This window comes from Mauremys reevesii, linkage group 25 (assembly GCF_016161935.1).
Source record: "Mauremys reevesii isolate NIE-2019 linkage group 25, ASM1616193v1, whole genome shotgun sequence".
NCBI lineage: Eukaryota > Metazoa > Chordata > Testudines > Geoemydidae > Mauremys > Mauremys reevesii.
The window spans coordinates 1178451-1203802 of NC_052647.1; the positions used below are offsets into that span (position 1 = coordinate 1178451).

The window sequence follows — 25352 nt, forward strand, 5'->3', positions numbered from 1 at the left end:
AGATGCGTAGCTGCATATTTGGGTGCTGAAAAATCTTTGAAAATGTGTCCCTAAGGCACTGACCTGAGGTCGTACAGGAAGTCCGTGGGGGGATAGAACCCATGGCTCTCAGGGCTAGCTCTCTATCTACTGGACCAGCTTAGCTCTCTTCTGTATGCTGCAAAAAAGAGGACTCTGATAGATGGGAGCAAAACCAAGAAGGCCAGTTCTCTGAGGCCTTGGCTACACTTGCAAATTTGCAGCGCTGCAGCAGGGTGTGAAAACACACCCTCTCCAGCGCTGCAAATTGCGGCGCTGCAAAGCGCCAGTGTGGTCAAAGCCCCAGCGCTGGGAACGCGGCTCCCAGCGCTGTCCGTTATTCCTCACAGGGAGGTGGAGTACGGACAGCGCTGGGAGAGTTCTCTCCCAGCGCTGGCGCTTTGACTACACTTAGCGCTTCAAAGCGCTGCCGCGGCAGCGCTTTGAAGTGCAAGTGTAGCCAAAGCCTGACTCCAGCAAATAGTCCCAGGTGATTGGGAAGGATGTCATGGCTGCCAGCATGAAAAGCAGCACGGATGTCAGGAAGGATGAAGAAAGAGCGAGAAAGCGAGTTAGATGAGAGGAGATCACTTAACCCTCTAGGGGTAGCAGGTTCTGCCCCCTGCGGGGTTATACAGCAATGGCTGCTGTGCAATTTTATATTTTAACTGAAAACCATTTTGTTTTGTCATTTTTTGTTCTGAGTTTGAGAAAAGGAAGGAACGAGAAAGTGTCGTATGAGCATCAGGTGTGATTATGCCTCAAATTCTTAAGGTTTCAGCTGTATTCAGGCCAATTCCAGAACAAAGAACAGAAACTGATCCACAGAGTCCATAAAGTTGATGATTATTGTCATGATTTGTTTTATTCACTGACACACAAGCACTGTTCAGAATATGCCAGAAAATATAGTCCCTGAGCCAATGTGTATGAAATGTGTAGCCGTGGATAAGATGGCTCAGATATATAAGTTTGAAGTGTATAGTTATTGCACACATGTTAATATCTATAAATGGAGGCGCTGATGACAATAGACGTTTTACCTGATTAAGGACTAGAAAATTTGACCCTCCAACTTGTTTTCAAGAGGAAGAGCTGCTCAGAGCTCCTGTGCCTCTTTATTTTCCTTTCCTGCCTGTAGTGGCCCTGAGATACCTCAGAAGACTCTTCTTTTTTCTCAGTCTTAAAATGTGAAATTTTCTTGCTGTTTGGTTTTAAATATTCTCCTGAGAGAACTTCAACTCAATCACTGTAGTGTTGTGTCTCAGAGCCTATTGGAAAGTAATAGCCTTTAAACAGAAGTGAAAGCAGTGTTGACAACTCTCATGATTTTGTCATGAGTCTCATGATAATTTTTGTTCTCCTTGAAGCCCCAATTCCTGGAGCCAAGTAGATACATGATGATTTCAGCCTTCATTGTTAAAGAAAAATGACGTTTCTAGCCCCCATGGCTGTGGAGAAATCTTCAAAATGTGACCCCAGTGCACCCTAAAGGCTCAAAAAGCAGAAGGCAAATAAAAAAACCCAAATCTATTATTTGTTCATAATCTCATGATTTTTAAAACAATCTCATGATTTTTGTGAGCCTGACTCATGATTTTTAAGCATTTGGGGTTGGCAACACTGTGCAAGTGACTTGAAAGTGTCAGTTTCACTCCTGTTTAAAGTCAGTATCTGGTCTATTATTTGTAGTGGGGTAACTCGTCTGGAGCCCCAAGTGCAGGCGCAGTATAAACTCCTGGGGCCTTGCCCTAGTAGGGTGTTTCCAAAAGTTAAATAATAGAATCCTAGAATGTCAGGGTTGGAGGGGCCCTCAGGAGGTATCTAGCCCAACCCCCTGCTCAAAACAGGACCAAGCCCCCACTAAATCAAAAACTAAATGGACAACCCCCAACTAAATGATCTATTCCAAGCTTTGTGAACTGCAAAAAGTAAGTAGGCTGAATGATAGCACGTAATCTAGATTCTTCTACAACTGTTTCAATTGTTGTGTTCAAGGGTAAGAATATACATTAAAATTTTAAACCTAACCAGTGTCCCTTCAGTGACTTGACACAAGCTGTCAGAACATGTTAGTATTAGAGCTGAGTGGGGTCTAATATTTATTTAATTTTATTTCTTTATATAGGAATTAGATACCGTGCCCCTGTCAGCTAATTGCTAAGTTGTTATCTGCAAAAACAAACAAAAACCTAGAGTTTTCAGGTGCCTAAGTAGCCCCTAATATCAGTGAAGCCACTAATGCTTGCAGGATCATAGAAAAACAGTCCTTTCTGTTGAGGTACTCCGTGGCAAGGTGGGCTGGTGCCCAAATAGAGATACACAGGCCTTTGAGCACATTCGGGAACCTCATTGCTGCAAATCCACCTGGTATGTGCCTGCACATTGCCGAGACTCACAGTCCTGCATGGCGGAAATGATTAATGGCCCTGCACACTTGCATGACAATGGCCCCCACTGTGGATTTGCCCACTCCAAAATGATTTCCCACTGACCAGTAGCAATCTGGCATTGAAAGGTTCCATAGTGCGATTGCTATTCATTTCTCCACTGTCAATTCCGCTCTCCAGTGCAGGGCTTGGGCAAGCACGGCACACAGGTCCGGAAATGTGAGCTGCTTGTCATCCCCAACCTGCATTACTATGTGATCACCCTAGTCAGTGCTCGTTTCTTGGGCCCAGAAGTGGTGCTCTGTCATCTGCAGCTCCTCTGTGAATGCCACCAAAAACTTTGAATTATTTTCGCCATGTCCTTTAGCAAATTGTCCTTGAAGAAATTGTCATGTCCCCTGTGGTTGCAATACTTCCTGCAGGTCTTCAAATACAAGAGGATTGTGCGTCCTGTGTTTGCATCGGTCATGAGCATAGTTCAGCACTCTGAGGGCTCTGTGCTTCTCTCAAGGATGGATGGCAGACACCAAACAATGTTGTGGGATTTTTTAAAAAAGGTGTGAAAATTATGGGATATGGATGGTGTGACGGGTTCCCCCTGGGGTGCCACCTGGAACTGGAGTGCCACTGAGCCCTCTGACTCACCAGCCTGGGCTCCCTCTCTCACTGTGCTGCTGTGACAAGCTGCAAAGCCCTCCAAGTTTGCACTTTCACCAGCATTCACACAAGTAGGGACACACCCAGCTTCCCAGCCTAGGATCCCAGAGCAGTACCATCCTGCCATGGTCAAATGTGGCCAGTATGTGGGTTTAACACCCAGTCCACGTCTCCCTCAATGTGAAGAGGACCATGCACACTTGTGGTAACCAAGCTGAGATTTTCCCCAGACACCTTAGTCAAACAAAAGCCGATCTACTGGTTTGGATTAAAACATAAAATACGTTTATTAACTACAAAAGGACAGATTTAAAGTGATTGTAAGTAATAGCAAACACATCCGAGCAGATTAAAAACCACAAATTGATCTTAACACACTAGAGAGGTAGGATATGAGTTAACAAATTCTCACCCTGAGTGATACACAGGCTGGCAGATTCCTAAGGCACAAGCTGCCTTGGCTCTGCAGCTTGGGTTTTCCAGGTTTTCATACATAGGCTAGAAATCCCTCTAGCCTGGGACCATCACTACCCCCCATTCCTTTATTCCTCAGGTGTTTCCAGGTGTGTTGTTGCAGGGAGAGAGAGGTCCCCCGTTTATATCTTCTTCCCACTTGCTGGAAATCTCCTTTGCTCTGACCTGGTTCAAACAGTTCCCACTGTGTAGTGCTATCTCGGAGAGGTTTCTATTGTACATAATCCTTGTGCTTTTGTGCATTTCCTCAATAAGCCATTAACACTGTTTGGCCTTTTTCCTGTTGTACCTGAAAGGCTGCTTGTGGGTGTTTTCAACCTCACATGTTTCAGTAATAGATCCATAGCCAGACTTCATAACTTCACATATGACAATAGCACAGACAATCCAACAAGATATTAATGTCCAGCAGATCAAGACTTTTAGAATGATACTTCACAAGGCATACTTTGTATGAAACATTTCCTAATTACATGACAGTGGTGAATATTGGGGTGCCAGCGTGTCACAGATGACATTATGGGGTGGATGCATGTTGGAAAATTGATCCCTAGCTCCCAGAGATCCCTGGGCCAGTCATTTCTGTCCCACAACACATTGCAAAATTTTCCAAAAGATATTGTGTGGGACAGCAGCACGTCACACTGGGATACCTACCTGTCGTGCAGCAGACTTTGCATCAAGATAAGCTCTCCTGATGAGTACACAGAATGCCGATGCAAGCAGCCAAGTATGCATGCACACGAGCTATAGGCAAACTTCAGCGGTGTAAGGTGATGTGATAAAGTGAGAATTTTCTGTGATATTTTTATGAATCCTATGTGTGCCTCAGTTTCCCCTATACACAGTAGGGTTACCCAGTGGGTGAAAAAGAACTGTTTGCTCACAGGGCAGGCTAAGAGACCTAGGTATGAATGTTGCCCAAGTATCTGAGCTATGATGAGTCATTAAAAAAGACTGGTTGAGTGAGATGTACTGCAACTTGGAACTGTCTACTGCTGAGTCCTCTGTCTCACAAGCCTGAGTGCCCTCTCATACTGCCAGGCTGTGACAAGCTGCAGACTCCTCCAGGTCTTACACCCACACAGCCATACACACGCAGGGACACACCCAGCTGCAGTTACATGAATGCTTCTCCTAGCCACTCATGAAATAACAATAGAGAGGCTCCAGCCAACTTCCTCCAGCTCCCTAGCCTAGGACTCCAGATCTGTACTGTCCTGCCTTGGTCAGAAGACTGACCAGTGTAAGTTATTACCTAGTCTGCCCCTCCCTCAATGTGGAGAGGACAATGCACTTCAAACAACACACTATTTTACAAAAAAAATATAAAACAGATTTATTAACTACAGAAAGATAGATTTTAAGTGATTATAAGTAATAGCGTACAGATCAAAGTTGGTTGCCTAAGGAAGAAAACAAAATTACCATCTAAATTCTATACACTAGACAGGATTTCAATCAAGCAGTGTCTCACTGTGATGGTATAATCAGTCCACTGATCTTCCATACACAGGCTCGAAATCCCTTTAGCCTCCGACCACCCTCCCCAGTTAAGTCTTTGCTCCTAAGGTGTTTCCAGGTGTTGAGCTGTAGGGGGAGTGAGGCCAAGTGATGAAGTTGCTTCCCCCTTTTATAGCTTCTTCCAGCTTGCTGGAAAGATTTTTTGCTATGACATGAATAAAACAGTGTCCACGGTGTATGTGTTATCTCTGAGAGGTTTCTATTGTACACAGTTCCCGGGGTAATCCTTGTTAGTGTGTGTATTTCCCTCACTAGGCTATCAACACTGTTTGGCCTTTTTATTGTTGCATCTGAAAGGCTGGTTTTGGGTGCTTTTAACCTCAGCATATTTCAGTAACACCTACATAGCAAAACTTCATAACTCCAGATACAATGACAGCACATACAATCCAACAGGATATTAATACTCAACAGATCAAGACTTTTTAAATGATACCTCACAAGGCAGACTTTGTACAAAACATATCATAATTATATCACCATGGTGAAAATGGGGCTGTCAGGGTGTTGCTTTGGGGTACAGAATGTCACACTGAGGCCAACCCCATATCCATGGAGAATACATGAAGGCAACAGCAAAGCCAATCACCAGGACATTGACATGAGCAACCAATGACCCAGAGGGAGATGGATTCCCCCACCGCTCAGCAGGGAAGCTGAGAAACATTCCCCAGCTTGAGAACAAAGGATGGGGAAGGTGTGTTTGTATGTGGGGTGAGGGTGAGGGGGATAAGAGTTGGTTGCTGGAAGGAGTCAGTGTTGTCACCTGGGATCTGACTAAGGAGGTCAGTCTTAGAGACAAAATTTGAATGAGGGAGTTCACTACAGCTTGACTGGGCCCTGCCTAACCAGAGTGGACTTGGACTATGCTTTAACCTCCATTTCTCTGCTAACCTAAGGACTTCCTACGCTGTGTTCCAGGAAACTTATGAACCCGACTGTTTTGACATCACTGTTTGAGTGTCACTGCAAATGCTTGCTGAGATGCACTAATCCTGGAGGAATGGAGAGGTCTCCACCAGGAGTTTGTCCCAGTTGGACTCACCGAGCAGAATTCACGGGATGAGGCAGGAGGGTTGGAGCCCCAGAGGTTGTCTCAGGAGGCAGTGAGGCTGAGTGGCCCAACCTGAAGGAAGAGGGAGACCCCTTGGGGGTCTGGCACATGGAAGGGGTTCCTCCAAGGGACTGTCCCAAAGCTGGAAGTCTAGCACTGATCATATGGATCAGTGACACTTGCATCAGTTTGTAGTGTAGACATGACCTAAGTAAGCTGGGAAGGGCTTGGAACTCTCACCCTCTGGGGCATGAGCCAACTTGTCACTACCAGGGGGCAGGAATTGGGAACTTTCCCTAGGGCAGGTTATCCCATGACTGCCATTGTGTGGCTCCTAGCACCTTCCTCTGAAGCAACTATGCTGGTAGTCTCAGAGCCGGGAGACTGGGCTAGATGGCCCCTGGTTTGAGCCCATCTGGCAGCTCCCATGAGCTGGGTCCTTGTGTGTGTCCTGCCCAGCTTACACAATGTGTTCTGGGACTGGAAACCATCAGGAGTAGTCGGGCATCTCCCAGAGACTCTGTGGTAACATAATTGAAGGCCCCAAAGGGCAGGAGGAACAGGGCAGGGAGCAGGAAACTGCAGCGACCGCTGTTGGGTAACTCTGGGAGCGCCCGGTGCCACCTCAAAGAGAGGGAATGGGGTGGGGCTTTCCTACAGAGGGTCTGGGAGACGGTGGGTGGGTGGGGGTTAGCTATCGTGTAGGACGTGCCAGCAGCCAGGCAGCGGAACAGGGTGAGGAGCTGGTAACTAGCCCAATGAGTGCCGCATGTTTCCTCTTTACCCTCCTGGCCACTGGAGGGAGCAGCACACTGCAGCCCAGGTCTGGAGAGTCTGGCAGGATGACAGCCCAGCCCAGTGAGTGTCAGCAATACCCTCCCCAGTGAGAGGGCACTCAGAGATGTCTCACACATTAGTACTCGGATTATTAATTTCTACTACCAGAGCACCCAGAGTCCTGGGGCCACATGCATGTTGCGGCGGGCATAGCACAGCTATAGACTCAGCCAGAATTTCCAGCCTTCCGCCTGTCTTAAGCAAGAAAAATGTTTAAATAATGGAATTTTGGCAAGGTTGGTGTGCACGCCTCTGCATGCATCACTCAGCTGTCACCATATCCACCGCACTCTCCTCCCACAAGGGATCCAAGCAAACTTCCCCAGCGCCCTCTCCCCTGGCATTGCTGTGAACCTCCCATAGATAGCAGGGACGGGCAGACAGGTGTTTGGGAATTCGGGAGTCTCCTTCTCACTGACATCTTGGAAGCTTCATCTGCTGCGTCTCTGGAACAATGAAGACCTGGATCCTTCTCATCACAGCAGGAATCGCCTGCAGCTTGGCCTCTGGCAGTAAGTAGAAATACTTTGTTTCACTATGAGAGCAGATCTTCCCAACAGAGGCTTGACCATGGAAGGGTCTGAGACCTCTTCCCATTGGGGTGCTTAGCATCTCTTGGGTGACCGGATAACAAGTGTGGAAAATCGGGACGGGGGGGTAATAGGGTCCGGGGGGGGGGGTAATAGGGTCCTATGGGGGATAATAGGGCCTATATACAGGGCCAGTGCAACCCATTAGGCAACCTAGGCAGTCGCCTAGGACGCTAGCATTTGGGGGGCGACATTTCGGGTCCTTCGGTGGCCCCGGTCATCGTCGGCATTTAGGCGGACGGATCTGGGGGAGGGAGGCGCGGGGAGGGCCGCCTGCAGCAAGTAAGGGGGGGCGCGGCATGCAGGGGAACCACTACCCACCCCAGCTCACCTCTGCTCCGCCTCCTCCCCTGAGCACGCCGCCCTGCTCTGCTTCTCTCCCTCCCAGGCTTGCGGCGCCAAACATCTGATTGGCGCTGCAAGGCTGGGAGGCAGGAGAAGTGGCGCAGCGACGGTGTGCTTGGGGAGGAGGCAGAGCAGAGGTGAGCTGGGGCAGGGAGCTGCCGCATGGCTCCCCAGGCTGGGGGGGGCGCCTCAGGGCGGAGGGGGAACGGTGCCGCTGGGGGGCACCTCAGAGCGGCAGAGAGCTGCCACAGGGCTCGGTGGGGGGCACAAGATGAAAGTTTTGCCTAGGGCGCGAAACATCCTTGCACCTGCCCTGCCTATATAAAACAAAGCCCCTAATATCAGGACGTCTGGTCACTCTAGGTATTGCTCGGCTCCTTGTGAAGTTCAGGCCCCTAGGGCTTAGCAGGAGAGGGTTTGATAAGAAGGTAGAAACTGGAGCCTGTTCTAGTATTTGGAGTGTTGTGATGACACAGCCATAGGTGCTGGAGCTGGGGTGCTGTCGCACCGCCTGGCTTGAAGTGGTTTCCATTAGACACAGGGTTTACAGTTTGGCTGAATGGCTCTCAGCACCCCCACTATACAAATTGTTCCAGCGCCCCTGGGTACAGCTGCCACTGGGGTTATACCCGTCTCAGAAATACTGCCTGGGCTCCTCCAGTTATTTATTGTGAATAATTTACACCCCATCCCTGCAAATGTCCCCTTTACTTTCTGTCCAAGCTCAGGCTGTGATTTGCTCTGGTTTGTTTTTCATTCATGGATAGTTTGTGAGACACTTTCCATGGGCTCCTCGGCAGCCTGGAGTCACCCAGTGCTGAATGGAGGCCATGACTATTTTTTCCTCAGACACCTTCTTTCACAAGTATCACCATTATTCACCAAGTGACACATTACATGAGCAGTTTGTGACTAGCTCTGGTGCTAATCAGGTGATAGTGGCTAATACAAAGTTTGTGTGTGTCTTTTGCTCTTTATGCAACAAAGACAACATGAAGAAATCACCAGGGCACAGTAAGGTCCCAGATAACCAGGTTTACTAAACACACACAGCATGCTCACCCTAGCTACAGGCAGGCTGCTGCTCTGGCTGCTTCTTGCAGCTATGGAAATGGAGAACATGGTGAGTACCACTAGAAGGCTCACACACTATTTAAAAAACAGGAGTACTTGTGGCACCTGTCATTATGCAAGGCACTGCAAGGCACTGCATTTAGCCGTATGGAGTGGAAATCCATCAACTTCATTAGTCTTTAAGGTGCCACAAGTACTCCTGTTTTTTTTTTGCGGATACAGACTAACACGGCTGCTACTCTGAAACCTGTCACTATTTAAAGGGATATTACCCTATTCTGCTACATTACATTTCTGAATAATGAATTCAACAGTTTATATCTGCTGTGAGCATTAACTCTCTGTGATTGGGTGTTTGCTCTGTTTGAATGGTTAGTCAAGTCACGTGATATTGTGTTAGTCAAGTCACTGTTTCCAGATTGAATGACCTAACCTTTCTAAACAGGAGGATTCCCTTTTTTATGTCCGGTTGAAATCAGTCCCTTTGCAGAGGCCTAGCCCCACCCCCATGCTCTACTGGCCTGGACATCTGGCGGGGGGCTGAAGTGCAGGGGCTTTGTGTAAGCTCCCGAGGCCTGGGGCAAACTTCAGTCTCTGGGAATGATCGAGGAGCAGGTTTGACTCTTTAGTCAGCAAGGATGAACTTGTTGCTCTGCCAGGGGAGCTGGATACTCCAGTCCCAGAAACCCCCAGGAACTGTGTATCTAAATCCTTTAGCCAGCTTTGAAAGTCTCAGCCCAAGTCACTAGCCAAAGGCCTGATTTTCTGCTGTCTTCCACCTTGTGAGCCATCTCCACTCACAGGCACCGACTCTGGCTTTTCTCCGGGGGTGCTCCACCCCCGCTCCGCCCTGAGGCCCTGCCCCCACTCGGCCCATTCCTCCTTTGCTTCATATCTTCCTGCCCCCACTCCGTACCTTCCCCCAAGGCCCCAAACCTGCTCCAGCTCTTTGTGCCCTGACTCTGTGCCTTCCTTGAGGCCCTGCCCACTGCTCGCTGGTCTCCGCCCTCTCCCAAGCCCCTCCTTGAGCCGCTAAACAGGGGTTTGGTTGCGCTGCCTATCAGCTGTTTGGTGGCATCCTTGAACAGCTGTGATTGGTGGGTGCTGAGCACCCACTATTTTTTTCCATGGGTGCTCTAGCCACAGAGGAAAGTGGGGGTGAAAAGCTACTGCTGAGATTGGGAACTGTTTGGCCCTCACTTGGCTCAGGAGGAGATGACGGCATAAGGCCCTAAATCCAAGGTGAAAAGCTTCTGGTGGGTGGTGAAATTTTGTCATTGCCAGACAGGTGTTTGGGACCAGGCCTGTGCACTGACTTAGCCCTGCTACGGCTAACTCACACACACGGACCTCCAGGCACTAGCTTCACCAGGACAGCTTGGTGCAGGAGGCGAAGGGGGTGCAGAATAGGGGTCTTCAGAGGTGACGGAGCAGGTTATAAACAGGAGTAGAATGTGGGGTTGTCTCTCTTCTCATTGAGATAGGTGTGACTCTGGAGTAGCTGTGGGAGGGGAGAGCTGGGCCCAATGTGTGAATAACTGACCTGGGGAAACAATGGAGAACATCCTGTGGTACTGGGGACAATGCCTTTAAAGCAGAGGTCTCCAAGCTGTGCGGTGCACTCACCTAAGGGGGCACGCAAGAATGTTTGGGGTGCAATGTGGCCTGGGCCAATCCCCACAGGGGATGGGGAGGGAGCACCACCCAGCCCCACTTCCAGCTCCACCCCCAGCTCTGTCTGTTCTGGCTGTGTCCCCAGCCTCGGGACAGCTCCACACCTGTCTGTGGCTACGGCTGCCGGCCCCCACTGGGGCCCAGCTATGGCTTCACTCCCAGCTCTGTCCCCACCCCCAGCTGCAGCCCCAGCCTCAGCCCCCTTACCCCCATCTGCATTTCCCTCCCACCTGCCCTGGGAGCTGTGGTCCCGCTCCCGGCCCTGGCTTGGGGGGGGAAGGGGGAAGCATGCACATGGGTAAGGGAGGGTGCAACCCTGTAAAGTTTGGGGACCCCTGCTTTAAGGGCTGAGCTTCCCAGACAGAGAGGCTGGGTGTGGTGCTGGGAAGCACAGCCAGTTGGAATGGGACACAGAATAAAGTGTCTTAAGCACTGCGTGATGGTTGAACCCCACACCCTTCCCTCCTGCCAGCATCCGGGGTGTCCCAAGTCAGGAATATCTTTGGTGCCTTGGTGGTGGTTTGCAGCAAGTGGCCTGGATGATTTCATTGTACACTGAGCTCACAGTACTTCCTGAGGACACAGCGGACTCACGGGAGATGCTCAGTTTGACTCACGATTTGTCAGGAGTTTGCAGCATTAGATGGCACATGACCAGGACATTTCATCATAACCAGGTTCTTCTTCCCTGATTTGCAAACCAGGATCTATCTGCAAGAGCAGCTGGAAGCAGGCAGCTTGGGCTCCACTTGCACCACTGCCCTGGCTGGGGTGGGAGGACTGGGACAGGAATGTACTGAGGTTCTGTTGCTTCATCTGTCCTGTTAGATACCATGGCACTACAACAGAACTGCTGGGGCCCAGAGAGTAGATTTTCAGGGCACTGCTCATGCTCCAACACATCAGGCACTGCTAGAGCTCCTCAGAAAATGGGGTTTTTTCCTATGCAAAATTGCAACTTTTCATTGAAAACTCAAAAACTGAATATTTTTCTCTTTTCGGGTTTTTGATTTTTTGGACAAGAAATCAGAATTTTCAGACGCTTTCCACAAACATTTTCATTTAGTCAAATCCACGATTCTTCAGCATAAAAGGTGTGATGGGAAATTCCCAACCAGCTTTAGAAGGTAGCATTCAGCAGATAGGGACAGCCCAGGGGTCCAGCTAGCCACGGGTCCTGCCTCTGCCAGTGCAGAGACGCTTTAGAAGGCGGCAAACCTACCCCCTCCTGAACTCTCGTGAAGAGGGCAGTTGTGTAATGCTGCCGTGTAGAAGGAACTTTTTTAATTCCGGATGCAATCTAGCAATTAGGTTCACCCTCGAAGCATGAGGATTTACTGGTTGCCCTTGTAATTTGTTTCCTGACTAGTGCAAGGGCAGAAGTTATTCTTGTTTGAAAGTGACTAATCTGACATAACATGGCCCACTTCGAAAATTCAAGCAGCAATCCCTGCTGGGAAGACTCTGTGAAGCTGCAGAACTGGCTGCCCAGAACTGTAGGGAGCCTAATTCTCCACGGTGGGCAGTCATTAGCCCTGTGCTGGGTGAGTGCTGAGTCGCAGTAATGCTGCCACTAACAGGGTCCCTCTGGCCCGGGTAGAAGGGCCTGAGCCAACTGCCAGTAAAGTCAATGTGAATGTTTCCACTGCCTTATTGGGAATGACGATGGCATGAGGTGACAGAGCAGGGGAGACTCAGGCCCAGGGCATGCAGAGGGTGTTATGGAGCACCTTCAGGAACTGAAAACCCAGCTGGCTGCTGGCTGGAGATTTATGTAGTAGGAAGAGTGCATTCGACATAGGCCCATGTATTAGAGGCCTGAGGCCTGGGATAAAATAGTGGTCAAAGCTTTACTGATATAAAGCAAAGACAAGCTGTGAGCTAGAGGCAGGAGGCAGCAAGAGGCCCACAGAATCTGGCAAGAACAGATTGATACTGATATGCTGATATTGCAGCAATACACATGCCTAAGAAGTGCTAAGCACAGAGCTCTCACGCAAACACATCCTGATATCAAGAACATCCCGGTATCAAGGATGGTACAAAAACATTCCCCAGGGATAACAGGAACACAGTGACCCCTCCTAAAACATAACGTCAGGATGACAGTAAGTAATAGAGATGTTTTGATCAAACCAACCTGTACAAGGTGATGAGTAATAACTAGCCACGTCAGGGGGCAGTAAGTCACTTGTTTGTATCGGGGTATAAAGATGTATCTCAGAGGGAGTGTCTTTGTCTAGCCTAGGGAGGAATGGAAAGTCCCGCCGTTCAGTGAACTGGTCCATTGTTATGGGCATACATGTATTAGTGGTCTGGTAGAGTCTGCGGGATACTAGTATCGTGCTTCGTCAACAATAAACTTGCCCTGGTGCCTTCGTACCTTAACGGATCTTGTGGTCACTGGGTGGTTCGTTCGAGGTCTGCTGTGCCGGCTTTCAATGCAGCTAAACCGCAAGATAGCTTAAAATGCTTTTGAGCCACGTGTTTAACCATTTGAATAACATTATTATCAAAGCCAGTAGTGTGACTACTTAATGATCCTAGCAAAGTTTGCACTAGCATTGGCTTCTATACAATGTTAATTCCCACTGCTTTTAGCAATTGTATGCATTTGTGTAACCATGACAAAAACTCATTAAAATTTTCAGAAGGCAGGGGATCAACAGCTCCTACTAGGGCAGTTAATTTATTGATTTTTAAGGCATTGAGCCAGGGCCATGTGATATGCAAACAGGACAACAGGCTACACTGCTAATTAATATTCACCATAACAATCACTTGCCTGCCTCTAGCCCAGAAGTTGAGAATTTGTACAGAGGGGCTGTAATGGAGATGAAACGTCAGACCTACTTGTGACTGTGCCAGCGTATGAGGGTGGGTCAGGGCGAATCATGCTTCAGGGCTTATCACCTAGTGTTGCATCAGTCCAAAAGAAGTTGCATAAAGGAACCCAATCTGTGGGGAATTTGCATGCAGCTAAGATATTACACAGGGAAGCTGACAGGTCCAGGGCACAGGTCCAGCTCCTGGAGCTATACGACATTGAAGCACGGATACTCTGAGGCATGGCCATGCTATGGGTTCACTAACAGACCCCACATGGAGCAAAGCCAGCAGGAGCCTGGCTCCTTCTATGGGGATTGCTGGATCCCAGGTGCAATATCACAGTATCACAGTGTGCAGAGGTTTCCCACAGTCCTGGCATGGGGCAGGTGAGAACAGGATTGTGGGATCACTCCAGGGCAAATGCTAATTGCCTCCACTTTCAAGTGCATCTCATAAACCCTGGCACAGCAGGTGAGTTTCTAGTTACAGCTGATTTATGGCAGGGAAACTAAAAGCCTCTCTGAGTCGCTATTGTTGATGACGTTTCAAAGGTGCAGTCACCAGGTGCAGCTAAAAGACACTGACCTCAGCTGGGGTCCAGGAGCACTCGCTGCAGCCCAGTGAGGGAGGGGCCTGTGTGCAGGCATGGGCAAAGATGCCTTTAAGTCACTCTGCTATTCCTGATCCTGGGGCCATGCTGGAGCCTGGCTGGTTAGTTCAAAGTGTCGCTGGCCTGCGCTGCGACCGGGTCACTCCCCTCCCAGGAATCTCTCTGCTGCTTCTCCATCACATTCATGCTTTTTTCCTGCACCTGGCAGGCCTGTCCTGGCTAGCGACACCAGTCGCCACTGGCTGGCTGTGTCGCCCACCTGCTCTTTCATGCACTCGCCCAGCCTGCAGCCTCAGCTCCCTCTCACGTCAGACCCAGACGAGAGGTGGCTGAGAATTTTTCCTCAAAGCGCTTTTCTGGCTCTTTCATTGGAATATTCCACAGTGGCCACATCAGATGAAATTCTTTGGGTTTTCAGTGAAAAGCCAAAGGCCAAAACGTGTTTCAATTTTCAGGAATCAGAAAACAAAATGTTTTATTTTTTTTTTACATTTTTGGTGACTGAAAAATGTGAACTAGTTGGGTGGAAATTTTTGGTCTTACCAAAATATTTCACTCACCCAGATAAAATGTTTCAGTTTTCAGTTACAAAAAGAGGGAAAACGTTAATTTCTAATGCTTTCTATTGGTCAGCAACCCCTCACCCCACCCCCCAAATGTCAGACAATTGTTTTTGGCAAAACCAAAACTGTTTCCTTTTTCACTGAAACGTTTGGCAGGGAAGAAATGCCAGTTCCCAGGCAGATCTGCAGCAAACCCAGTCCCACCACGATTCAAGATTCCTAGATTCCCAGGCCAGTAGGGACTGCTGGGATCCTCTATCTGACTTTCCCCAAAAGAATTCCTAGAGGACATATTTTAGAAAATCATCCAAACTTGACTTACACACTTTCAGTGATGGCAAATCCACCATGACCCTTATATTGTTCCAGTGGTTAATTATTTTCATGGGCTGCTCGTCGGGTGGTGCAGCCGTGAGTGGGCCATGTCCAAATAGGACAGGGTAGCCCCGCTCATACCGTCCCGTCTCTCAGCCCCTCCACTGCCAGCTACAGACAGTCATGGCTTTTCTTTTCCCTTTATTGCAGCTGCTGAGGATAACGAGGAAACAGAGCCAGCACATGCCAGCTCTGCCGGTGAGTCTCCATCAATGCCTAGGGGCTGCAATCTGGGATTCACAATGCTGGGGATTAAAACAACTTTCTATTAACTCCCTTGCTGGCCCTTCCCAGGGTGAAATTCACCTCAGCATGGGCCTGTAGTCACCTCAGGGCTCTGCCACAAGCCAGCGGGCTGGGGCCACGGGATTCTCAGGCCTGCGTGGGGCTCAGACTGGATGATCAGAACGGTCCCTCCTGGCTTTAGAATTGCAGAAGCTATGAAAGCAGGGTTAAATGGGGCTTACGAGCTGCCTAGGCCTCATTCACAGTGTCATCAAATTCAAGGCCAGAAGGGACCATCGTGACCATCCAGCTCAAGCTCCAGCACTGCCCAGGGCATGGAACCACCCAGCAACCCCTGGCTGAGCCAGTCCCACGCTCAATGAGCAGACTCCAGCTCATGGAGACTCCACTGCGTGCTCTGCGCAGGATGACTTGCAGCCTCTGCCACAAACAGAACCACCAGGTCCGATCCAAACACCCCTGAATGTTAGAGAACGTCAGGCTGGGACCCAAACGTTGCAGGTTGAGACCATTGCTACTCACCTATGCCACGTAGCGGACTTGGCCGGCAGCAAAATTCTGAGTGCGATCGATGCCCCTTCTGGGGCGCCTGGGCCAGAACAGCCTCTCCCAGGGGATCGTGCTGGAGCATCTGTGCACATGACCACGTGGGTCCAGGTCACTGGTCACTGAGAAGGAACTTCCATCCCCACAGGTGATCCCCACTTACCCACGAGGGAGTGTTCTGCACCTTCCTCTGGAGCGGGTGACATGGGCAGCTGTCACAATGCAGATCCCTGCCCACGTCATTGGTCGGAGTTAGCAGCGTGATTCCTTCATGATTAGCCCAAGGGATGGTGTTGCTGCCTTTTAAACTGAAAGCTTGTTTTTCCTTTCCCCCAGGCTTGTACACAGATTCTGACTCCTGCAGGGGGCGCTGCCACGAGCCGTATAACAAGCAGGATGAGTGTCACTGTAATACCAAGTGTGAAAAACATCGCAACTGCTGTGAAGATTACCATATGCACTGCAGCAAGGGTGAGCGGCCTCTGGGGGAACATGGGGCTAGGCTGGGCTCTGGGTTGCTTCCCGGCACTGCTCTCGCTCTCCCATTCCACCATCATTGTCGGTTGTGATTATGCTTATTAGTCTGTCCAGTTCTCACACTTATTGGTCCCAAACGGAACATGGAGAACAACACAGCAGAGCAGTGCACTGGCTGTGTGTGCTTGTGTGTGTGCTTGGATGTGACCTTGCGTGTGCAAACGTGTGTGTGGGTGCCCACGTGTGTGAGGTCCTCTAATGAGTAGAAAACAATGACAATCAGGCACCAGCTGTTACCCTCGGTTTCTCTAGATAACACATTCAGTGTAAGTCCCTGGGAAGTCCCCACAACCCAGGTGCCTGAGTCTGGGACTGTCTACTGAGTGATCATTTGCTGTCTTTTTTCTTTTCACTTAATGTAGATGGGAGACAGAAGGACCCCATGGCTGGGCCTGCAGACTCCATGGGTGAGTAGCTGCACTTGTCGCTAGCAAAGTGTGTGACCTGCGGCCATTTTCCAGCCAGCCTCTGCCTGTTTCCCCAAACACAAGGCTCTGCACATGTGTTATTGCTCTTCTGCATTTCCTATCAGTACAAAAGGCCATGGGTTTTCAAAGCTGTGAATCTCATGATTCAGCATTTTTCCTGTACTTACGGCAATGAGGTGCAGTTAACAGCCTGTGGTAGAAAAGTTGTAGGGCTGTGTGCAACAGAAATAAATCCAGGTGTAAACCTGGGGGGCATGATTTATAATAAGCTGCAGATGAAAGGTGCTAAGAGGTGTCAGACAGTGTCATAAGGCTTCTCGGTCCCCACATGCCTCTATTGCTTCAAAGTATCATGGACTTTAAGGCCATTGTGATCATCCAGTCGGAGCTCCTGGATAGTACGAGCCAGAGAATCCACCAGGGCCTTTGCACGGGCCCAGCAGTCCGTTTTTGTAGTGATAGTCTGTGATTGGGCCAGAGCAGATCTTTTTGAAAGAGGCTTGATTGAAGGACTTGGTGAGCTGCTCCAATGGGAGATTCTCCCATTGCTACAAATTTGCATTTCATTTTCTGTTTCAATTTTTCCTGACTTTGAATCATTCCTGTGGCTTTTCTTGGAACCCTTTCCAATTGTTCAACCTCCTGTCTGAAGTGTGGGCACAATATCTAGTATCAGGCTCGCCGATGCTGTATCCAGGGTAATAGCACTTCCCTGCTCTGACCTGATAGTCCTGTTGATATGGCCAAGCACCGTGTTCACACTCCCAAACGCAGCCACACTGGGACCTCATGTTCGATTGGTTTCCATCATCAACCCCAAGTCCCTTTCAGAGTCCTGCTGTCCAGCACACAGAGCCCATCCTGCCAGCATGTCAGGCATTCTTTGTTCCTACGCCAGAGAGGAGCTGATCTCTCCGGGATCCCTCCCTGGTTATCTGAGTGAGGAGATCAGGCTCTCTCCCTGTCTGCTCAGATGTGGGGCATGACATCGACCTGTGGCATCTGTAGCATCGACCCCCCTTCTGTGCACAGTGCAGGTAGATGGTGCTGTGTGGTGTTAGGGGAAGCATTTATATCTATATCTATACCCAGGAACAGAGAATGCAGGCATACTTACAGCATGGGCACTCTATCCTGGGAAGCAGTGATTCTGAGAAAAATTTGGGAGTCATGGTGGATAATCAGCTGAACATGAGCTCCCAGTGTGCTGCTGTGGCCAAAATGGCAAATGTGATCCTGGGATGCATAAACAGGGGAATCTTGAGTAGGAGTAGAGAGGTTGTTAGACCTCTCTGCTTGGCACTGGAGTGGCTGCTGCTGAAATAATATGTCCAGTTCTGGTGCCCACAGTTCAACAGGGGTATTGATAAATTGGAGAGGGTTCAGAGAAGAGCCACGAGAATGATTAAGGGATTGAAAAACATGCCTTATAGTGACAGACTCCAGGATCTCAATCTATTTAGCTTAAAAAAGAGAAGGTTAAGGGGTAACTTGGCTACAGTCTACAAGTACCTACATGAGAGCAAATATTTAATAATGGGCTCTTCAGTCTAATGGACAAAGATCTATTATGATCCAATGGCTGGAAGTTGAAGCTAGCTAAATAAGGTGCAAATTTTAACAGTGAAGATAATTAAACTTTATAATAATTTACCAAGTGTTGTGGTAGAGTCTCCAGCATTGGCCATTTTAAAATCAAGACTGGATACTTTCCTAATGCAGTGATTTTCAATCCATGGACCACTGGGGGTCTGCAGACTATGTTTAAGATTTCCAAAGAGGTCTGCACCTCTATTCGAAATCTTTTAGGGGTCCACAAATGAAAAAAGGTTGAAAACCCCTGTGCTACAAGATCTGCTCTAGTTCAAAAAGGAATTGAATCAGGGAAGGTCTCTGGCCTGTGCTATACAGGTCATACTAGATGATCACAGTGGTCCCTTTTAGACTTAGAGGGTCTGTCTACAGTGCAGCCCAGTAGACAGACACATTAGCACTGCTTGAGCTAATGTTCTAAAAATAGCAGTATGGACATTGCCGCTTGGGCTGGCCACCTGAGCTCAGACCCAGGCAATCAGGCAGTCGGACTGTAAACTGTCGCTCCCCTATAATCACCTGACTTCAAGGGCCAGGGCTTGATGCAAAAAAATAAATAGTGGGAGCCTCCTGGTGAAATCATTAGAGCTAGCAGCACTGCTCCTGCTGGTGCCAAGATGCAAGGGTGAGGGGCCTGTCTGTAAGGAGAACTCCTGCCCTGGACAACCGGGGCCCTTCCCTGCAGACTTACTAGTTCCAAGGGTTGGGAAGCCTTGTCCGCTGGGAACTCCTGGCCCCCTTTGGGAATGCTCAGCCCCAGTAGCTCCTGAATTTCCCCTGCCCTTGTGACCTCCTCCCACTGCCTCCCAGAGCTTCAGTATCATCTTGTGTGCAAGGCGCATTGCAGGTGATGCCCGTGCCCCAATGCACTTGCAGTCTGTGGATAATCCAGCACGGGGCTGAGACCACCACGAAGCCTGGGCACCCTGTGGGCTGAAGTGGGACTGAAGTGGTGCCACAGCCTTGGGCTTCCTATGCCCTGAGGTGACTTTTGCCTTAGCAGCGAGGTCGAACTGGGGTTTTGGGGCTCCCCTGCTTAGATGCCTCAGTTCTCCCTCTCCCCAGCATTGCTGTGGCTTTCAATAGCCCTGCCCCACCCCCGGCAGCTCTGTGTTAGGGGGAAGCCAAAATCAGGACAAGCTCCCTGGCATGGGGCAACTGAGTTGCTGGAATTGCTGAAAGTGGGGTGCTGGGCCCTCCCCCCAAGGCTAAGCTCCCAGGCCTGGCTCTGCACATCCACTCATCTGCTTGTGCAATGACCCTGACCCCCGCAGAGGGATTCTCCAGCAGTCACGACTCCATCACCAACGAAGAGCTCCTGAGCATCTCCGAGCAGCTTTTCAAGGTGGACCACAACAAAGCCCAGAAGTCAGACATCACCATTAACCCGCAGCATCTCGCCTCCTCTGCCGAGACCAAAGACAAAGAGGATCATTCTCCTGAGCCGTGAGTGCTGTATGCGCTCGCCATTGCCTTGGGCTGCGTGACCTGCTCCCAACCCCCCCAGCTCCAGCATGAGGGTGGAACGTGCCCCGGTGCCATGCAGGGCTCTGAGCAGGGAGCCTGCACGGGAGGAGATGGGCTGAAGGGCCGTGTTACATTGTTAGAGAATGCGAGTTCCTGGGGGGTGGGAGAGGGCAGGGAGAGCCCTTCTGATTGCTGGGGCCCCAGCTGGGGGGAGTCGGGGGAGCGGAGGGAGCAGGCAGGGCAAGCGGGGTTGGGGGCTGTTTCAAAGATCTGAGGCCTACACTTTCAAAAGTGCCCAGTGATTTTGGTCACTGGACCTGAGACAGTTTAAAGGGGCTTGATTCTCGGGTGTGCCGAGCACACTGGCTCTGGCAGTCCAGGCCCTTTAAGGAACCTCAGGTTGGGCACCTGGAGTCCCTGGTCACTGGCCCTGGTTCCAGAAAGCTGCTGTACTGGCCGTTCCTGCCCCCCAGCTCCAGCGATCTCTCCATTTCAGACTCTACACGTATGTCAATGAGAAGCTCTTCTCCAAACCGACCTATGCCAGCTTCATTAAGCTGCTGGATAATTACCAAAGGATGACGGGCAAAGGGGAAGTCTTCAGTGCCGAGCAGCTGAAGGAGCAGGAGAACTTCCTGCAGGAGGTCATGAAAACGGAGCTCATGATAAAGCTTTACAATTTCCTGCACAAGAAAAGTAAGTGGATCCTGTGCTGTGCCTGGAGTAGCACTGGGCAGCCAGGGCCTGTGGGGGTAGCACTGGGCGGGGACTGCTGGGGTAGCACTGGACAGCCAGGGCCTGCTGGGGTTGTACTGGGAAGGGTCTGCTGGGGTTGTACTGGGCAGGGCCTGCTGGGGTAGCACTGGGTTGCACCTGCTGAGCAAGGGATAGGCCTGGTTACCAACCTTCCTGCCGAGTGTATTGCTTGGACTGTCTGAGCGTGCGACTTACCCTGAAAACAGGTGGTTGCTGCATCCAAGTTTCCCAGTGGCTGACAGCAGCAGGCATCACCTGTTCTGCAAAATCAGAGGTGTGCGCAAGGGGCGGGCAAGCAGGGGCATAGGCCCCCAGTAATCATTGTGGGCACAGAACTTCTCCGGTCCCGGGGCCATGGAGGTAGGGAATATCGAGCTCCTGCCAGGGCTGGGAAGGAAGGGGGGAGAGCGAGCTTCTGTGTCCCCCCAAAAGGGGTCAAATTTAAATTCCTGCGCACACCCTGGTCAAAGTTTCAGGGACCATTATAGGACCCTCCTCCATCACAACCAGCTCCTGTGGCTGCTCTCAGCAGAGAAGCGAGGATCTGAATGGGCCACAGAACCTGAGCACCCCCTCCCACCTGGAGGGGCGAGTCCCACTTGTGGCACTGGGGTGCCCACTCTCTGCTTCCGCTGTGCTGGGGGCACACTGCTCCCAGGGCTGTCAATGCAGCATCTCTCGCCAGCACTGAGAATTGTGAACCAAGAAGGTGCAGCCTAGCTGTGCAAGGGGATGGGTCCCTGCAGGTGGGAAGATTAACACATATAAAGAGGGGCACAGTGCATGGGCAGCCGCCCAGCACTGCCTAAGCACCCAAAGTCCTGCCTGGCAGGCCCAGAGCTCACCGTAACACCTGGGATGCCTGCTCTGGAGCAGAGGCAGCCTCATGTCTGGTTCTTCCAAAGCCTGGTCAGGAGTCTGGAGAGGATCTGCCCAGAGCATGTGTAACCCAGGCCTGCTGGGTGTGGCTCCCTGTCCCCCTCTAGTGATACCTAGCCCAGCTAGAGATCGATATGTCTGCTTCAGCCTTGGCTAAGAGCCATGTGGCTTTTAGTTCATCAGTAGAGGCTCATGCATTTAGCTCCAGAGCCACCGACACAACCGGATCGATCAGTGTTACACATGGCCCAGAACATGCCTCTCTCTGAATTTTGGTTCCCCTCCTCTCACTTGCTTGGGGCCCTGTCCGTGTTGCTTTCTCTTCAGAGCGCTACAGCACCCAGGAGGAGTTTGTCAGCGACCTGAAGGAAATGTGGTTTGGCCTTTATTCCAGAGGCAAGGATGAGGGGGATTCCAGCGGCTTTGAGCACGTCTTTTCAGGTACAGTACGGTGCTGGGTACACACAGCCCGGGCAGAGGTTGGCTGGAGTGATGGGCAGCGCCAATCATGTACTGAGCAGACTTGCTCCCAGACAAAGGGAGAGGAAACCCTCTTCCCCCTAGGGTTCAGTGTGTGTGCCCAGCCACGCTGTGCTGGCCCAGTGTCGGCAGGGCAGAGGGGTCGCTAGGCCTCTTCCTCAGGGTGCAGCTAACCAGTGACTGTCTCCCTTGCTATTTAGGGGAAGTCAAAAAAGGAAAAGTGTCCGGATTCCACAACTGGATTCGTTTCTACCTTCTGGAGAAGAAGGGGCTGGTTGACTACTACAGCCATAACTACGACGGGCCGGTAAGTACTGCTGATGGGCAAGTGAAACCCGGCACAGCCCCACTGGAGTCATGGGCCAGATCTCTAGCTGGTGTAAATCGGCATCACTCCTCTGGAGTCAATGACATTTTTCCAATTGGCGCTAGCTGGGGCTTTGGCCCCATATGTACAACGCGGAGGGTTTTCAGAGCAGTCTCAGGGACCCAGCCGGTGCAATCCCATTGGAATCCAAGGGCAGTTGAGTGCTTGCTCTCTTCAGTCCTATTGAGGATCCCAGCCAGTATCAGCAATGGCCCATTTGACCCCAGGCTGAGTGTCACGTCGGGGACACTTCCTTCCGTGTGTTTCTCCTGCCAGGACCCCAGAGGGCAAGATGGGTAGGGCTGGGCATGGGATAGACGAGCTCCAGCGTGGAAGGACAGCCAAGGGGAAGCATTAATTTCCTTGTGTTAACGTCCTCTTGCTCTGATATTTCTGCAGATGAAAGTGTCCCTCGATCTTTGGCTGGGTACACAGCTCTGACCCCTTTCTCTGAGAGCGACCCTAGATCTCTGGGTGGGTCACAGCTCTGACCCCGCACTCTGAGAGCGACCCTGGATCTCTGGGTGGGTCACAGCTCTGACCCCTTTCTCTGAGAGCGACCCTAGATCTCTGGGTGGGTCACAGCTCTGACCCCTTTTTCTGAGAGCGACCCTAGATCTCTGGGTGGGTCACAGCTCTGACCCCGCACTCTGAGAGCGACCCTGGATCTCTGGGTGGGTCACAGCTCTCACCCTTCATTCTCTCTCTCTCTTTAGTGGGCCTCATACCCTGACGTGCTGGGGATGCAGTTCAGCTGGGATGGCTATTTCAAGGAGGTGGGCTCTGCCTTCATTGGCTGCAGCCCTGAGTTTGAATTTGGCCTCTACACTTTGTGCTTCATTGCTCGGCCAGGGAAGATGTAAGTACTGTGCCTGTCCATAGCGTCTGTCAGAGAGACATGGTGGGTGAGATCATGTCTTGTGTTGGACCAACTCGGCTACAACAGTACTGCATACCATGCGTGTCACTCAGCCTGCCCCACCCTCCGAGGGGAAGGTGATGGAGCCAGAAGCACCCATCCCCCCTACCCTGTGGTGGAAGGATATTCACCCAGGCTCCGCTCACCCCTGGAATTCCAGGGCCAAGGTGGGCACATCATGCCTGTTCCAGGTGACCTCTCGGTCTGACCTACCTGCTGGGCTCCTAGTCAGAGCCTGGTTCTGGACAGAGTATGGGGTGAGGGGAATTAAGAGGAGGCCTAGGTGATGTGGGGGAGACATGAATCCAGTCACATTCTGGACTGAACTCTGGGGTCAGCATGGCTACCCTCAGCACTGCCTGGCATGGACTCAGTCCCTGAGCACTGAGCTGCTCGTCTGCGAGGGGCGTGGAGTCAGGAGCAAGGCAGTGCTGAAATGTGGGCTTTCCTCCTTCAGGTGCCGGCTGAGCTTGGGAGGCCATCAGCTGGGCATTCAGACCTACACCTGGACCAAATCCACCTATGGCAACAACAGGAAGTATATAGCGACTGCCTATGTGACATCATCCTGATGCTGCCAGCGATCCCAGCTGCGGGGAGGCACAGGGAGGGGAAAGGGTGGTGGTGACATCCTGGGAGCATGCAGCTGCACCAGGAAACTTGGGCGCATAGAGGGGGCACGGGCTGCAAGGTGCTGATCACTCTCTTCTGCACCTGCTAGGCCTGGGCCCTGCCTTGGTGGGGTTAAATGATCTTGCTGCATATGCATTATGTTTGCATGGTGCTGAAGGAAGCTGGGGCCCTCTGAGACACCTGCACAATGAAGGAAGGAAGGAAATGTGAACTGTCTAACCCTGAAGAAGCTCCCGGTTCCCTTCCCAAGCATGTGTCCCTCGTCCAGCAGAGGAGTGATAAGAAGTGTTGAGTGTCTAATGTGACAGATGGAAATTAATGCAGACAAGTTAAATAAAAGATGCTTTGAAGGAGTTGGCCTTGCTTCCTTTGTGACATGGTGACTGTCTGGCTGCGCAGACTCCTCTCCCTACCCCTGGGATGTGGGGGTGCTAATTTCTTCAGCTAATTTCCATTGGCTACACAAGCTGAGGGTTGCTTTGGGATGGAAAAAGCTTCTCCTTCTCCACTGGCATCGCGGGCTGGATTTGGCCCACAGGGATTGCCAGGAAAATTCAGTACGTGGCCTGTGGAGTTCCACGAACATCTGGCCCATGGCCACATCTCATCGATGGTGCTTGGCGTTGGCCTAACTGCTCGCATTGAAGTCACTGGTAGAACTCCCCTTAACTGCAGTGGCCTAGCTAGGGCAATGCTGGTTGCCTTTGGGCCCTGCCCCGCCAAGTTCGTCTGTAATGCTGGAAGCTCTCCAGAGACCCTGGATTTACACTGGTGTACATGGGAGCAGAATCCTTCCGTGGTCTCTATGGCCACTGGACTACTCGACAAGATCTAAGGACCAGACAGTGGCCTTTAGCCCTTGGTCTGGATAGAGGGTGATGTGGATCCACCTTTCCTTCCTGCCAGCCCGTGTGGAGACTCTGCCATTAGGACCCACGAGGTGGTGGAAACACCAGATCACTCATGGGGAACCGAGGGGCGGGTGGGTAGCCGCAGTCTTGCTGTAGTTGCTGTCTGGAAGCCGGCATTGCCTGAGTGCAGACTGCTCTGTGGCCATAAGGTGGCGCTCACAGCACATAAGATTCTGCCAAAAGCCTGCCCTGAACTAGGGTGGAAGCTGCCTGAGCCACTGCTCCCTGGCCATGTGCCTCCTGCCCCTGAGAGTGCGAGGGGAATTCAGCTCCTACGGACATTCACTCCTGGCCTCCTTGTGGGGGTGGCCATCCAGGGGCCTGCTGAGCCCAGTGCAATGGCAGATACAGTGAAGTGCAGCTGGGAGCAGGGCAGAGATTCCTCCAAAACACACTGGCACCTCCCTGGATAAAAGGCAAAGGGCAGGGCAGGAGATGCATTTCCCTGCAAAGAGACCTTGGAGGGAGCTCGATCTGATAACAAAGGGAAATGGTGTTGTATTAGCATACCCCAGCAGCGGCCAGCCCCCCAGAGACCATGGCCCCTTGTACCAGGTGCTTAGTGGTAAGAGCTGC

At 51.0% G+C, this 25352-nt stretch overlaps 1 protein-coding gene across 1 annotated transcript; it reads left to right on the forward strand.

Moving 5' to 3' along the window:
- The first annotated feature begins 7384 nt into the window (after positions 1 to 7384).
- On the forward strand, positions 7385 to 24210 carry ENDOU (endonuclease, poly(U) specific). Its single transcript, XM_039514512.1, has 10 exons — positions 7385 to 7466; positions 15165 to 15212; positions 16143 to 16277; positions 16706 to 16750; positions 19639 to 19810; positions 20328 to 20527; positions 21794 to 21907; positions 22147 to 22253; positions 23030 to 23172; positions 23690 to 24210. Exons 1-10 carry the CDS (start codon positions 7409 to 7411, stop codon positions 23802 to 23804), a joined length of 1137 nt encoding a protein of 378 aa, XP_039370446.1. The 5' UTR covers positions 7385 to 7408; the 3' UTR covers positions 23805 to 24210.
- The last annotated feature ends 1142 nt before the right edge of the window (positions 24211 to 25352 follow it).

Excerpts from the sequence above, each read along its gene's own strand:
- ENDOU (XM_039514512.1), top strand. The coding sequence starts at position 7,409 with ATGAAGACCTGGATCCTTCTCATCACAGCAGGAATCGCCTGCAGCTTG. Across the intron at positions 16,278-16,705 it reads CCATATGCACTGCAGCAAGG|ATGGGAGACAGAAGGACCCC; the intron begins GTGAGCGGCCTC and ends CACTTAATGTAG. Across the intron at positions 16,751-19,638 it reads TGGGCCTGCAGACTCCATGG|AGGGATTCTCCAGCAGTCAC; the intron begins GTGAGTAGCTGC and ends TGACCCCCGCAG.